The 16698-nt window shown below is 47.2% G+C and overlaps 1 protein-coding gene across 9 annotated transcripts in view; it reads right to left on the reverse strand.

Annotated features, from left to right (window-relative positions):
- The window catches only part of L1CAM (L1 cell adhesion molecule), a 95044-nt gene that overhangs the window by 51643 nt on the left and 26703 nt on the right, over nucleotides 1-16698 (reverse strand). For 8 of the 9 annotated variants that reach the window (XM_077921688.1, XM_077921685.1, XM_077921692.1 and 5 more), the window contains exons 3-5: nucleotides 3769-3783; nucleotides 3389-3494; nucleotides 767-963 (exon numbers count right to left, since the gene is read on the reverse strand). In XM_077921688.1, the coding sequence (XP_077777814.1) occupies nucleotides 767-963; nucleotides 3389-3494; nucleotides 3769-3783 (318 nt within the window). The remainder of the gene's footprint in view (nucleotides 1-766; nucleotides 964-3388; nucleotides 3495-3768; nucleotides 3784-16698) is intronic. The other variant, XM_077921689.1, reaches the window with a different exon arrangement.

Here is a 16698-nt window from a genome sequence, read left to right on the forward strand (position 1 = left end):
GATTTTTAGTAAAGGTAAAGGAAAAACAATCAGAAGATTCCAGTTCTGGAATACAGAAGAGAATGTTAACAGACTGTAAAATTTCCCTTCCTCTTAAAAATTTGTCACCGCCACCATTAAAAAGAAAAAAGGCCCATTTTTGGTGTCAGTTCTCTTTTGTGGTTACAGTCAGGATCAATAATGTGTCTCCTCTCCCCCCCGCACCCCCCCCCCGCTCCCCCCCACTTTTGTTTTAACTCCTTCCTTGGCAGGCATGGGGAGGGCGAGGCCAAGCCAGAGGGTGGGGGAGGGGCCCACAGAGGTGCTGATGGAGAGGACTGGCAATTACATCACCCCGACACCATGAATCCATGGCAACGGTTTCCATGGAAACAAGAGCAACTGGCTGCACTCCAGGGAGTCCAGGCAGGTAAAAGGGGAGGTGGGAGGGGGAAGAAGCCGGGGATATACATTTATTGTGAGGGGGAGGGGAGAAATTTATTACTCAGATAACTGGCGGGGGGTGCGCGTGTATGGCAGCATACATGAGTGTGTGCGTATGCGCAGAGCTGCAGTCGCAGTCATTGTGTGGCAGAAATGAGCAACATCAGCCAAGCCTGGGCCAGGCATAGGGTGGGTGTGCATGGTGTGCAGCTGAAGGTGTGATGTGGGGCAGGACTGGCGGACGTCCCCATGCAAGGGGGTAGGGTGGGGCTGAAGCAGGGACACCATGCTGGGCGAGACTGAGGGGCACCGAGCGAGGGTGGGTGGGTGGGTGGGCACTCACTCTCAGCTATAATTTGGCTTTCGGAGCTCATGGCAGTGCCCAGAATGTTGCTGGCATAACACCGATATCTCCCGTGGAACTTGGTAGCTGTATTCCCATTGTTTGTCGTGATGTTCAGGGTCCCTCTGCCGTTCCGTTGCGTCATCCCCGGCACCTGCTCAGGATCAAATTCGCGCCCATCCCTGGTCCACCGGAACCTGCCAAGTAGAGAAGGTGCATCAGAAATGAAAGGGAGACCATGCTGGACACAAGAGGCTGCTGCACAGATCAGGAATGCAGCGGGCATCTCTTTAGACAGGAATTTGGGAGATACACATGGGAGGGAGCTGGAATCATTTTCACAGAAAGATCACTTCTAAGGCTTGCGGCTGGCAGGAAAGCCTTCTAAAGAGGGACATATATGCAGAAAATTTGGGGTGCAATGCAACAGGGCCGGAGGGAGGGTGTTTCTTTTAGGAGACGGTCAGGGATGAGCCCATGTAAAACCAGTATGCACCAGTAGGGGGAGGTGAGACTGGGGAAGCAATGGTGGGAATGGATGGTTATGGGAATGAAAGGCAGGGGGACAATAATTTCTCTCATATTCACAAGAGCTGAGCTGAAGGCAAGGAAGCAGATTAGGAGCTGAGCAAAGGTCAGAGGAAGGTGAGGAACATTACTGGAGCAGCATAAGAGGGAATAAAAGAGATATTAGGAACAGAGTGGAGCTGCGCTTGGAGCCCTGTGCAATATCCAGTCTCATAAGCACTGGAGAGACCAGATCCTACGGTGGGAGGTGGAAACCCAGGGCTGAATGCGTTCTGGCTTAGAAATAGCCAAGTATGGTGCTCAAAAATGCAATTCCTAGGAACAGAATTTCTACAAATATACACTCTTATGCATACATCATTTCTATTTTAATTCTTTATTAGGAATTTGAGTCTTGGCAAAATTTGGAATTTTGTTTTTTTTTTTTTATTCAGAACACTCAGAGGGTTGAGGGGATATGTCAATTACACTTTCTCTCATTTTCTCATTTTTTCTAAACCTAAGTTTAGCTTGCCAAATTTACACATATCTACAGATATCTGAAGAGGTGTGCATGCACACGAAAGCTCATACCAAGAACTAACTTAGTTGGTCTTTAAGGTGCTACTGGAAGGAATTTTTTTTTGCTGTATCTACTCAGACATAAGTACTGTTGAGTTCACTAGGTGACTAGGGCTTTCTCCCTAGTAAATGCATATGGGACTGCAGCCTTAGACTGCTGCAAAATACAACGGTTAGATTTGCTGGTTAGCACTAGCCACTGAGACCACATCTTGCTAGTATTCAGACAGCTGCAATGGTTCCCTATCAATTTCTGGGACAACCAAAAGTGTTCGTTTTAAACCTTTAAGGCCCTTCTTAGCTTAGTTAGAATTGAGGTACTGCATACAAAAGCCTGCCTATTTCTGTATGAATACGCCTGAGTATTAAAAACATTCTCTGAGGTTCCTTTCTGGCTGCATCCCCCCGCCCCAAGAAAACACACACAGAGTGCGTGAATAATAGAGAGGAAAGTAGGTGAGCTCTTAATGAAATCCCCACCCCCTGACTGCTCCCTAATTTTAGCCAAAAAAAAATAAAAATTCCCCTGATAGCTTTCTAGAAACAGTAGCTAAGTGGCTTGCCTAAGACCACCTAGTGACTTCTTAGTGCAGAGTGGAGAGAGACCTGAATCACAAAAGGTGCAAATTAAAAACACAAAATTGCAAAGCAATCCAAACATCTAGCTTGCAGGCTTCCCAAATTATTCCCTACTTTGCCTCCTGCCTCCTTATAATAAATCAATGCAGGGGGCAGGGGGGGGGCAGCAGTTCATCCATGTCTCTGTATCCTGGGCGACTGGAGGCAGAGATGACTTGGGGCCAGCTCCTCTGCAGGTGGGTGCTCCTTACACTTAGCACACCCCCCCCACCGTGTTTCCTTCCCAGTGTAAGATGCAGCAGGCATCAAGCAAAGGAGGAAAATGTGCCTCAGAGCTAAACTCAGAGTGACTTGGAAGATCTGAAATCAGATCTCCTGACATCTTTGACTTGGTTTAAAACCAGCGCTGGTAGTGATGGGGGGGGGCGCAAAATGAGAATGAAGACGCAGCGCTGGGACCTAACCTTTTCTTCCCGTGCTGAATCCTCAGCCCTGAACCTATGATTATCACAGCAACACAAGTGCCTGTCTTGTCTCTAAGAGCTGCCTGAGAAGGGGGAGCAATTTCAACCAGGGAAACATCCTGGATGGAAAAGGTTCCCTCTCCCTCCCCCTCCCCCTCCCCCAGCAACACAGCACAGCACCAGTCCAATCTGACCCCTCACCCCTCTCCCCACCATGACTGCTTTTCAAAAACAGAAAAAGAAATGATTAGATCCAGGGACAGATCTTCCACATCCTATCTGGTAAGGTCACATTCACACCATAAATTTAAAGCACATTAAATCCGCATGGCTTCCCCCAAAGAATCCTGGGAACTAGAGTGTGTTAAGAGTGCTGGGAACTGTAGCTCTGTGAGGAAGTAAACTACAATTCCCTTTAAATGTATGGTGCAGCTATCAGCGCACCAACCTAAAGACAAAGCATTTTGGAGGCTATTTTTGTCATACTTACTTCACTGGGGGATTCCCAGTGGCCTCACATTTCAGGATGGCCTCGTCATTTGGGAAAATAACAATCTTCTTATCTGGCTGCTCCGTGAATTCAGGTGGCTGTAGTACTGGAAAACCAAGGTGGGAGCAAGAATCAGCAACCAGGACCCCTAAGATGGAGAGGGCCACCCTTTGAAGCCCCCCGCCTCCCCTCGCCCTGGACAGATTGCAATAAAACGGTTATACCTTGCACAAAGATATAACAGGACAGTGTCGGTCCGATTCAGACCATGGTAGGAGACCCCTCCCCAACAACGCAATCACACGGACTGGCCCTTCACCTTGTCCTGCTCCCGCCCTGCAGCCAGACACACACTCACACAACATTTCATGAAGACTCACAGTTTGTCCGGTCAACTGCACCAGCCAGGAAGCAACAGAAGAAAGAGAGAAAGGGAGAAATAAGTGTTTGTTAGTGGCCATTTCACAGAATCACTGCACAGCATGGAAATAAAACATGCAATTTTTCGTGCAAGATGGGGAAAGCGGGGGGAGCAAGTGTGTTTGAGGCAGGAAGCATACAAGGTGAAATTGGAGTGTACAAGACAGGGGAGTGTACAAGAAGAAATTCTTCAGGACAGGACAGGCACACATGGGACAATCAGGTGCCTGTCTGCAGTTTGAGTGCCCGGGGTGGACAATGGTCATCAGTCTGCACATAGAATCATAGAGTTGGAAGAGACCACAAGGGCCATCGAGTCCAACCCCCTGCCAAGCAGGAAACACCATCAGAGCACTCCTGACATATGGTTGTCAAGCCTCTGCTTAAAGACCTCCAAAGAAGGAGACTCCACCACACTCCTAGGCAGCAAATTCCACTGTCGAACAGCTCTTACTGGGCGCCACTGTGTGCGTTGACTGGATTTGTGTGTGTCCTAGAGAGTGAGGTAGTTTGTGGCTAGAGAGTGTGAGAGGAGCTGCTGTGCAGAGCAGCAGGTATGCAACTGTGTGACACAAGTCATGAATGAGTGAGGCACTCCATGGGGAACAGGAGAGCGGCAGACAATTCATGGGGCAAAAGAACTCCTCCCGATGGCCTGTTTGTTTGGCATTCATCCTGATTTGCTTGCAAAAAGCTTAGGCGGCAGTTAGATTATAGCCGGTCTTTATTGGGCATTTGTTCTGATCTGCAGGGATACGGCCTGCATTCATCCTGATTTGCTTTCAGGGTGTTCTCATTAGTCATGCATTCATCTCAAGCTTTCCAAAGCATTTATCTGTCACTTTCCAACTTGCAAAAAGTCAGGTTCTTTTTTTTTTAATGTGGATTTCTTGCACTTGGGTGCTTCAGGTTTGAAACATGCAAACCTAAATTTGCAGTATGTGCCTGAATTCCTCCCATTGAAATAGTGCAAGTCTGGAGGCACCCAAAACGTACAGGCTGGAACATGGGTAGGCAAACTAAGGCCTGGGGGCCGGATCCGGCCCAATCACCTTCTAAATACAGCCTGAGGATGGTCCAGGAATCAGCGTGTTTTTCCATGAGTAGAATGTGTCCGTTTATTTAAAATGCATCTCTGGGTTATTTGTGGGGCATAGGAATTCGTTCATTTCCCCCTCTCAAAATATAGCCTGCCCCCCCCCCCACAAGGTCTGAGGGACAGTGGACTGGCCCATGGCTGAAAAAGGTTGCTGACCCCTGGCTGGATTAATAAGGTCCAATGTGAAGAAAACATCCTCTCTATCTTGCTGATGGTGAACAAACATCATCAAGTCATACCCACCAACCAGAATGAAAGCATTACAGTGGTACCTTGGTTTTAGAACAGCTCAGTTTATGAGCAACTTGGAAATAAAATGCTGCAAACCCGGAAGTAGGTGTTCCGGTTTGTGAACTTTGCCTTGGAAGCTATGTGGGGTGGGGGTGGCAGGAGCGGTTGTATAAAGGATCCTGCTTTGGGGCATCTGGGTAGATTGAAGGCCATTCTGGAACCATTTTGGAGAGCCAAATAGGAAATGGAGAGTGAACCAGGAGGTGGTATCATGTTTGAAGAAGACTGGGGGGTGGTATGTGTGAAGGTGCACATGCAGAACAGCAAAAGCATGTGTGGGATTGGATATAGTGCATCCACTCCTGCAGGCATTTAAAATACATTTAAAACACTTTCCCCAAAGAATATTAGGAACCGTAGCTTGTTAAAGATGCTGGAAACTGTAGCTCTGTGAAGGGTAAACTACAATTCCCAGGGGAAGTTACGTACTTAAAATGTATGGTGTGTACGCAGCCTGCATATATCTATATAGCTATCAGATGGCTGATGGGACATAAAAGTCCCTTACTACTTTCCAATTCTAAGATTATATGAAGACAGTAATCTGCCTTTTACCAAATCAGAGCACCTAGTCCAGTATTCTCTCTACACTGACTGGCAGCAACTCCCCAGGGTTTCAGGCAGGGACCTTTGTCCGTCTTACCTGGAGATGCTGGGTACTGAAACCAGGACCTTCTGCATACAAACCAGAGACTCCACCATTGAGCAATGACTCCTCCCCTTCCTTCCCCAGTGGTCAACCAGCACTGATTGGCTGCTCTGTCTCCCTGCATAGTTGGCTTCCCACTTTTGGAGGGGGCGGTAGCTGCCTCTTCTCCCCCTGGCTACAGAACCCAGCTGTGTGACTAGCCTGCTGTAGCACTGACTGCAGACCCTCCAAGTACCCCTATTTTCCAGGGACAGTCCCTGATATACAGAAGCTGTCCCTGTTTGTGATTTGATCCCCGAATATCCTGCTTTTCTTTAAAGGTAAAGGTAAAGGGACCCCTGACCATTAGGTCCAGTCGTGGCCGACTCTGGGGTTGCGGCGCTCATCTCGCTTTATTGGCCGAGGGAGCCGGCGCACAGCTTCTGGGTCATGTGGCTAGCATGACTAAGCTGCTTCTGGCGAACCAGAGCAGCACACAGAAACGCCATTTACCTTCCTGCTGGAGCAGTACCTATTTATCTACTTGCACTTCGACATGCTTTCGAACTGCTAGGTTGGCAGGAGGAGGGACCGAGCAACGGGAGCTCACCCCGTCGCGGGGATTCGAACCGCCAACCTTCTGATCGGCAAGTCCTAGGCTCTATGGTTTAACCCACAACGCCACCCGTGTCCCTATTTTCGTTGGAGAAATGTTAGAGGGTATGAAGGCAGCCAAGTACAGGGAAGGTTTTTTTTCATGTTTAATGTGTTATATATGTTGGAAGCCACCCAGAGTGGCTGGGGCAACCCAGTCAGATGGGTGGGGTATAAACAATAAAATTATTATTATTATTATAGAATGGAACATCCCTATTTTCATCAGAGAAATGTTGGAGGGCATGTGACCAGGATTGGCAACTGACCATATGACCTTCTCATATCTAATGGCAACTATATGCACAGAAAACATCAGGTGAAGCTTTTCTTAGAATCACCTGCCAGTGGCTACAGATCAAGCAGCTACCATGGATGGTTGGGAAAGTTGGCAGTTTTACTGTGTGCTGTGAGTGGGTGTTGTGATGTTTTAAAAAACCACAACTAGTTCTGTAAATATCCATTCACAGTTCAGACCCGGGCTGTGGGATCCTCCGAATGTGCTATGGATCAGACCAAAAATCCAGCTAGCCTTCTGACTAGCTGGCTGCCTCCTTGCACCCCCCCCCCACCGCTGCCAATTCCCTCAATACAAGCTGAATTGATTCTTGGAGGAAGCGCGTTGCCTCTGGTTGAGTCAGCGACAGGTTGGGAAGGGGCTCCAATCCAATTAGAGGAGGAATAGAGTCTCTTGGGATCCACTTGCCTGCTCATCCAGACATAAGGGGAGGTGGGAGAAGAGAGACACAAACATGAAGAGGGGGAGGGGAGGGGGTAGGAAGGAGGCAGGGTGGAAGGGAGAGACCCTGAGGCCTCATGGTGAGACTGGGGCAGCTGCAGAAGAGCTCATCGCCACTGGACAAGCGCTCCAAATTAAATCATGCAAACCGTAACTTCTTTTCAAAATGTTTGGCTCCAAAAGGCAATACATGTTCCCTCCACAAAGGGAAAAAAGTGGGAAGGAAATGTTCAATATTAGTAGAAAAACATGAGGCATTATTCCCTTCTTAGATGCCTGGGTTCCTAAAGGGATTGGGAAATGGATCCCAAGAGGAATTCTACTGTATCTATTACAAACAGCTAAAATTTTCACAGCAAGAGGTTAGCTTCAGAAAGAATCACCATATATAAAGCGTTAAAGTTTGCTAAATTCACTTAGTGCAAAATAGTTTAAGCCTGCAATCCTAAAAGCATTGACAAGAAAGCAAGTCCCACTGAACTGAGTAAACACTCTTAGGATTGAATTACATGTGCAATGGATTATTGATCAGTGCAGTCTGAATTTGTAAGCAAATGCTGAGAGTGTTGGTTAAGAAGATGAGGAACATCCATTCAGCTCAGATGGCTGGTGCTTGATTATTTAAAATGAGTTGTTACAGTATTTCTATACTGCCCTAAATCCAAAATTCACAGGGCAGTTTCCAATATAAAAGCACAAAAATACATGCCATAATAACAAACAAAAACAATACCCCCGTATACAGATTGATCACATATAGCTCTGAACCTGATGACCCTCAGTTCCAAAGAGAGACAGGAGACTTTTCTAGAAATCGAGCCTGTGCTTTGCAACTCATTTGCAAAACATGATTGCAAAACATACTGGCCTGGTATCATCGGGCTGCGGCTCAGCAGGAGTCTTGGACTGGGTCTCCCGTTGCTGGGGAAAGGATTCCACTTGGGAAGAACGTGGCTGGAAGAACTGGAGAGACAGGTGCCCTGCTTTGCTGGTGGCCCGCCGTTCTGGCTGCCCCTGCCCCCTCCCCCCTCCCCCCAATGATCCATCAATGCTATGGGTCCCACTAGCTCTGCTTAGGGCCCCAGTGAAGCCCCCAGTTGTAGCCATGAAGCCCTGCGGATGGGTCAGGCTGAGGGCAAGGCAGCGGAAACTCGGGGGGCAGCCGAGCCGTCCTGTCGACAACACACAGCAAGTGCACAACAAGGCGCTGATTGTTCAAACTGAAGCTCTGTGCCTTTCTTAGACACTCTGAAAACTTGATTAAACATCATGGAAATAAATAGCATTTTGGCACATTTGCCCCCTTTTTTGTTCAAGCATGCTCTACTTGCACGTTTCTGTTCTGTTCTGAATGAAATACATTAGACGTTTAGGCTTTTAGGCCCTCCTAGCACAGAGCAATGCCATAAAACACCAGGAACTGCCTTATACTGAGCCAGGCTGCTGGTCCATTAGCTCAGACAAAAGGCACCCAAGATCAACTAGATGCACTACTAAGGACACTGGTCACAGTGCTAGAGCCCCAGCCCTGCATGCCTGAGGTCCCGGGTTCAATCCCCAGCATCTCCAGGGAGGGCTGAGAGAAGACTCCCTGGTGGAAACTCTGGAGGGCTGCTGCCAAGGGCCAGACTCAGGAAAGGGCAGCTGCTTATGACAAGGTTTGGCCTGCTGTGCTTCTTCTGGGTCAGAAGTACAGGGTGGGCTAGAAAGTGGGGGAAGAGCTTTAAGCCCTTGAGGTGGTCCTGCTGCGGACTTTGCCCCCTCATGTCAGCACCAACGGCAAAGAGCAGCCCTGGGGAAAGGGGGCTGATCCAAATGGGACCTGTGCAAGGGCAAAGGTGAAAACCCTCTTCCTTCCGCATAACATACCCCAGTGCAGATCAGCCCCTCCCCACTCATGCATGCCTGATACAGTGGTACCTCGTGTTACATATATTTCAGGTTACAGACTCCGCTAACCCAGAAATAGTGCTTCAGGTTAAGAACTTTGCTTCAGGATGAGAACAGAAATCGTGCTCCGGCGGCGCAGCAGCAGCAGGAGGCCCCATTAGCTAAAGTGGTGCTTCAGGTTGCTTGGCAGGGGGTTGGACTCGATGGCCCTTGTGGTCTCTTCCAACTCTATGATTCTATGATTCTATGATTCTAGGTTAAGGACAGTTTCAGGTTAAGAATGGACCTCCGGAATGAATTAAGTACTTAACCTGAGGTACCACTGTATTTGTAAAGGAAAATCAAGCCTGCAAGGGTCAGCTCTGGTGATTAATGCTGCATCTAATGTCCCCCTTAGGCAAAGAAATTTCCCAGCTCTGCTATCCACAATCCTTTTAACCTGCAGGTGCCAGGAGTTGAAGTGGGGGGGGGGCATCTGCATTCAAAATCCTATTGAATGTGAGTTCTGTTGGTTCAGAGTCTGCAGGGATGACTCAAGGGCTTCTCCTCGCTATAGGCCAGCCTTCCACAACCTGGTGTCCTCTAGATGTTGCTGGCATGACCAATGGTGAGGGGTGTTGGGAGTTGTAGACCAGGGGCATCCTCACCTGCACTAAAGGGCCATCAAGCTGGCTACACCTTGGGCTTTTCATCGCTTGGCCAAGAGCTTTTTATTCCACAGGGCCTCTGAGGAAGACCAGATTAGTTCTGCTGGGGCCACGTGGGGCTTTTAGTTCTGCTTCTCTGTTGTCGTTTTATTGTTTGGATTCTAATTGAATTCTGGATTGTTTTAATTTGTATTCAATAGCAGTGAGCTTCCTTGAGGGCAGAAAATTAATTAAAGGAAGAGCAGGGTTGTCAGAGTCTCATCTCCACACAAGTAGCGCCAAACATTCTCGCACATTAGACCTGCAAGAAGCAAGTTGCAGGTGCAGCCTAGAGTTCATACTAGTCAGCCTCCTAGACCAGTGCAAGGTGTTTTTGTTTTGCATATGTGTTCTTCCAGTGGATTTAGAATGGACTGTCCACATGCCATTCTGCTTTATTAGTTGCTCTGCAGTGCTTCCACAATGTCTGGAGTCCCATCAGGGGAAAAGGCAGGCTGTAAATTAATAATGACGATGTTACTGCATTATAGAGCAACAAAAGCAGGACAGAAGAGAAAATGGATCATTTCTGGTATTAAAAGTTCCAGGATTTCAAAAAGAAGTTACAGGACATGGAAATGGAGCGGTATCTGCACTGAAAAACATTTGCAGGCACAAAGGGTATTGAAAGCAGGATCATATATAATTACATTGGAGGCAAGCATGACCACAAATCATCATCATGACAGCATGATAAAAAGTACATATATTTTTTCAATGTAAGAAGGAAAGCACTGGGAAGCTTGAGGTAATTTTGAGCAGAAAAGCAGTGGGAATAGAAAGAATTAAGCATATTCTTCACCCTCAACCCCCACTCCCCAATTTCTGTTGTCCCCAATTGCAGCCTTTTCAGTTGGAAAAAAAAGTTGAGAGAGACATATTGTTCTCCATTCAGAAGGGGCACTGAGTTCATCAAACCCAGGCCCACATCCACCCTGCGGGGACAGCCCTGCCTTACTCTTGAAACAGAGATGAGGGGACTTGTGTGCTCTCCAGAAAGCATAGCCAGTGGTCATCATCATCGTCATCATCTGGAGGGCCAAAGACCCCCAACCTCTGTCTTGCAACTTCTGCCTTAACCACACTCGCTCTTCATACCCCTCAACTGTGCTGGTTAAATTGGGACATCCCATTTTTTGGTTCCTTGCTGTCACGCGAGACCATGGCACCCAAAAACATGTGAGAGCACAGTGTCTAAAAACATATGAAAGCACTGTAGCCAATAATCCACAAGAGTACTATCATGGTACCCAAGAAGCGCATTTTGAAGCTCCACACTCTCACACAGGTCACATGACTTGCTCTGGAGCATGGCCCAGAAGACACACATCCCGGTTTGGGACTGTGACATGTTGGAGTATGCAAACTAAGGAAGAAGATACCACTCTTCCCTTAATAGCAGGTATTGAGCTATTGCAATGAGTATGGAATGATTGTCCCCTCCCAACACCTTGTATATCAAAAAACAGTAAGTACTCAGATGCAGCTGACAAGAGTGGCTGGGGAAACCCAGCCAGATGGGCGGGGTATAAATAATAAAATAATAATAAAACAAAAAAGCTTTTCACACATTACATTTTGTTTTTAAGGTGTGCATCCAAAAATGTAAAGTGCGGGTCCATTGATCAGAAAGCCAGGAGTGGCTGCAGATACCGGGTGAGCCTGCACTGCATGGCGAAGGGGAAGTGTGGAGTTGGCCCAGGAAAGCATGGCGGGTCATTGCAACAATGAAAATAATGGGCAGCCCACGTAAAACAATTCAGTACATTTTTGCAAGGTCACCTTTGGGATTCAAAAAGAAAAGGTCACAAAAATGGTGAGACAAAACCAGCACCTGGGGCAGCTCTGTGTGATCCTTTAAAGTATGGCTTCCAGCAGATTCCCAGGAAATGTAGTTTTCTTGTCACAGAACTACAATACTCAGCATTCTTAACAAACTACAGTTCCCAGGATTTGGTGAGGTGGGTGGGTGTCACATATTTAAATGTGCTTTGCATAGATGGTGGGGATTTGCCCAGCTCCATTTTTTTTTCACCACACCTGCTATGGTGAATATGTGTCACTGCTATCTCTGGCAAGGCATGTTGAGCCTGGGCCTTCCTCCCAACCCCTGAAGATGGCACAGATGGGTGCAGATCACCAAGACCGTTGCAGCATAACCCCGGTCCCCATCCCCAAGGTCGTTTGCCTGAGGCATTGCCAAGATGCCCAGTGGACTTCAAGACCATACGCACAAGCCCCCTCCTTTTCCTCCTCTGGAGCAGGAAAGGATGGCAGAGGCTGCTTAGGAGCCAGACCAGGAAGCTCCACAGCAAAGGCAGGCGGGTGGGGAGGTGTCTTTGGCCGCCCCTCAGCAGAGGTGTCCTGAGGACTTGGGCAGAGCTGGAGTCAGACAAGCAAAGGAAGGACAGGGACCAGCGATCACAATGTTTGGCTTGGTTAACACGGACAGCCAACCATTGTGGGGCCCTGATTGAGATTTTTAAATTACATCCCACGGGAGTAACATTATACTAGCGTTGGTTGCATGTGACCTGTTTACTGATTAGTCATCCTGATTTGTTTGCACAATGTTTGTGGGGAGGTTATATGCTGTTTATTAAGCACTCGCTTCAATTTGTTTGAGGAGAATATATGATGCCATGTGAAATAATCACTTTCCATGATGAAAAAAAAATGCTATTCTTTTTGGAAGTAGGTTTATTGTGAAGGAGCCCCAACCCACCTTAATTGCATAACCTGAATTTGCCCCAATCTACTAATGAAGAACCGCATCTTTATAATATATTGGAAATCTTGCACTGACATGGCATCCTTTCAGGGATGCATTTCTTAACCTTCTCCAGCTGCTTCCAGTGGCTGAAAGCAGGGCCCTTTTTGGTGGTGGCACCCTGTCTCTGGAATGCTGCCCCCAGGAAAGCTCACCTGATAGTTATTCTTATGTCTTTTCAGACCTTCTCATCCTCCCAGCCCTTTTCAGGGATTACCTGGATCTGCTCCTGCGATGCTCCTGTGTTTTTATTACATCTCCTGTTTCAGTGGGACTTACTTTGGGTCCTAGAATTGGACTGCGAAAGTGATGTCAACAGACTTTCCATACACTGGGGTTTACTGCTTAAGGGCTGTGCAGTCATTGCTGAATCACCTAAAGATTACAAGGGTCCAGCAAGGGCTTCTGATGCAGTGAAATAATGAGCAATCAAATCCTTTATCCAAGTCACTGTTCAGTTTCCCCCAGCAATCACAGCTGTTGCATACTAGTAGGCAGGGAAATAATGATCCACAATAATACAAAAATACCATATACTTACAGGCTGGACTATTCAAAGCAGTTCCCAAACATTATCTTTACAGCCCTGTAAAGTAGGCCACTGTTGCTTTCTCCTCTTTACAGATGGGGCTGAGGCTTAGAGGGAACGGCTTGCCTAGGGCTACCTTGTAAGTTTATGACCGAGATGAAACTCAGAATTTCTTGGCTCATAACTTACATTCTTAACCCATAGAATCGTATACTGTTTCCCAGTTTGCACATAATGGTAAGCCAGAATGAAACAAACTTGGTCTTACTGAAATGAGCAAGCAAGCTGGTGCCCACTGTTCACATTTGTGCCTGCTCCTCCTTCCTTTGCCAGACCAAGAGGAAATAGACCAGAGCCCTGGAATAGCATTATGTGCAAACCAGAGTTCATGGTTAGTTTCTCTCGAGGAACGCGGCAGGAACCAGTTTCTTCTTGGCTTGATCTCATGATTGGTTTGGACAGAAATTAACCACAAGTGCCAGTTTGCACACAATGCCAAGAAAGTCGGTGCTCTGCTCTGCTTCCTCCTGGCACAGAAAAAGGGAGCAGGAGCAAACTGAATGGCAGACCAGCAGACTTGCTCGTTCCCAGTAAGCTGGATGTGGAAAAACTATGGCCCTCCAGTTTTTGCTAAACTATAACTCCCAGCAGCCCCAGCTAGCTTAGCCAGGGATGATGGGAGTTGTAGTTCAGCGACATCTAGAGGGCTACAGGTTCCCCACACTTGTGGTAAACCACAGATTGTTGAACTCTGGTTATGTATGAATCAGGCAGTGAACATCACTGAGAGGGTATCATGAGTCCCCACCTATCTACACCAACACAGTCTTTCTTTTCTTTGTTTCCTCCCTCTCCATCTCCAGCACTTGCGTGATTTCAACCTACAGTGTTGGTTTGTTTAAAAATTGCTGTCTCACACTACTTGCAGCATCATCACATTTTATTATATGGGGAAAGGGATAGCTGATAAAGAACTAAGAAAAAGCATAACATTCCTCCTTGCCCTGAAAGGGTCCCTAGAGCAGAGGTTTCCTTCTAAAGCTGCTATCTGACTGTACAGTAATGTAGCTTTTCAACTGTGAATGAAAGCAAGTCAGTGGATCCCAAGCAACTACACCCTTGGGTGTAGAAGGAATTAGTTACAGAAATCCCAGGAACACTTGCAACCACCTTTGAGGAGGCTCAACAGCTCTGGCAGGAGAGAGGAGGGCAAAGCGGCCAGGGAAACAAATTATAAATCCTGTTAGCTTAACGCCGCTCCCTCTGAAGTTGTCAGAAGAAAATCAGGAAACAATTGATTTGTAAAGCATGCAAGAATCCAATGTGGATTTGCAAAGAACAAATTATGCAGAGCCAAAAATAATTTCCTGCCTTTGACAAAACAGCTCATTTCATAGACAGCGAGTAACGCAGTGGAGAGATCATTTGAACTCAGCAACACGTTTGGCATTAGTTGAGCCTGACTTTCCTGCAAGTAAATATCTGGACTGAAAAACCAGTCGCCTGACATGGAAGGCACAACTGGCAGGAAAGGAATGTCCAAAGACAGGGGTGTTGATAGGATTGAGATCAGTTTTGTGTGAATTCCTTGGAGGAGAGAAGAGAACAGCTCCAGTCATAGCACATGAAGCAAAAGGCTTTGAAAATGCTGTGAAGGTTGGAATTAAAACCTGTCTATTCTTAGTAAACTAGAACGTGAAGCCCTGAAATTGAATTCAGCCATGTCTGGAGTGGAGGATGAGCAAGTAATTCTAACTTCTGCCCCAAAAGAGCTTGTGAAAACACTCCTGTTCTCTCACCCAAATATGGCCCAATAAGAAATGCCAGCAAGTGGGCAGCTCACCACCACCACCCCTGCCACTTCTAACAGTCCACATTGTTATTGTAGATTCCACAGAAACAGCAGCCCACAATGGACACACAATGGATGTCCTGGCATTTGTCCTCAGTGACAAATTCAGCCCCAGCTCTGTAGCCTCCTTCCCAATGGGTGATCGTGCTGGTCACAGATGCTGCCAACCAAACCCATGCAGAGCTTGTCTGAGGCCTGGAGCAGGAGTCTTATTCATGAGACTTGCCAACATGGCAGCAGCACCTAATCTGAACTGACGCTACGTGATAGTATGCAGTAACGCTAGTCCAGATTTTACTATCAAAGCCTTGCAGTGCATAAGAACAGACATGGGCTTTTCACCCTTGGCCATTTTGCCCATTAAGTCCTCAGTCGGCTGGGAGGCACGGGGCATTCTTAGCATAACAGCATAAGTCTGGCTAAGCCCTCTGTGGCCTGGGGCAAGCGTACCAGGCTGCCTTCCCCCCTCTGTGTGGGCCTGTGACTCTCCCCATTTCTAAACCCATCTCTCAGGCTGGGCTGAGATGTTTCTGCTGCTGGATTGAGTCTTCACCTCAGTCACACTTGGAGCCATCCTCTCCTTTTCCCACAGAAGCCCCATTGGCCACAGAACCAAGCCTACAGGAGAAAGGATGGCAGAGGGAGCATCACACTGGGAAGCAATTCACCACATAGCTCAGGACACACAGAGGAAACCCCCCCCCCCTTCCACACACTCAACCCTCATGACCTTCACTCAAACGGCAATGCTTTTCACAAGGCTTTTGAAAAGGGTGGCTGTGCATCCAGCGCACATCTGAGCCCCAGCAATGAAGACATAGAAACTGTTTCCCATGCAGGTTCCTCATCTGTCCCTATCTACCCATAACACAAGACCATGGCAGCTGAGGCCCAGTCGCCATCAAAGAGGTACACCTTTGTCTGAGATCCACAACTTCATATTGCAGGTGCTGAAGTCACATTCCTCCATACACAAAAATATATTCCACATAGTGAACTACCATGTGAGGGAGAATTTTTCATTTCTTTGTATGAAGGAACATTCAGTCATGATAAATTTAAACTGCAGACCATGGCTTCTTGGACTAAATGCTTCTCCATACAAAAATAAATAATCCTCTCACACAGAAAACTAGTAGGTCAGGGAGAATGCTAACCTTGAACTCATGCATGTGCCTGTGTGGAATGAGGTCTGCTCATACCATAAGATTCCCCCCCCCCTCTCCTTCCTTTCATGCACCCTCTAAATTTGTCCCAGGTTTTTCCCCAACCCCCCAGAGCAGATTTAGAGGGTGGGGGCAGAGAGGGAGTTTCCATGCATACAACAACTTGGTTGAATTCTGCCTCATCTCCCTGACATGCTAGTTTTCCACGTGCAACTGGGTTTTTGGGTGGGGTGCAGAGATTTCATTGTGAGTCCCCACCTGCATTCTACAGCCCAAACCAAGGTTTTCCACCCCGGTAAAAATTAGGCTTGAGAAAACAGCATAAGCCACACAATCATCTCTGTAGAAAAGAAAAATGCCATTCTTCCCTTTTCGCTCACAAAAGCACTTAAGCCAAGGGACAAAGTAAATGGGACAGCAGGAGAGCCATTAGTTTAGATCCAGGTCTCCCCTAATCAAATACAAAATTGAAGGGTTCTGTATTTTTTATTTTTTTTAAAGCAGCAAAAAGAGAACACCTGTCCATAGTTGTTTCCTTAAAGGCTCTTTTCTTGTCCAATTCATTCCAGTTACCCGAAAGCAGCTG

The sequence above is a fragment of the Podarcis muralis genome, chromosome 17, assembly GCF_964188315.1.
Source record: "Podarcis muralis chromosome 17, rPodMur119.hap1.1, whole genome shotgun sequence".
In the NCBI taxonomy this organism is placed as follows: Eukaryota; Metazoa; Chordata; class Lepidosauria; order Squamata; family Lacertidae; genus Podarcis; species Podarcis muralis.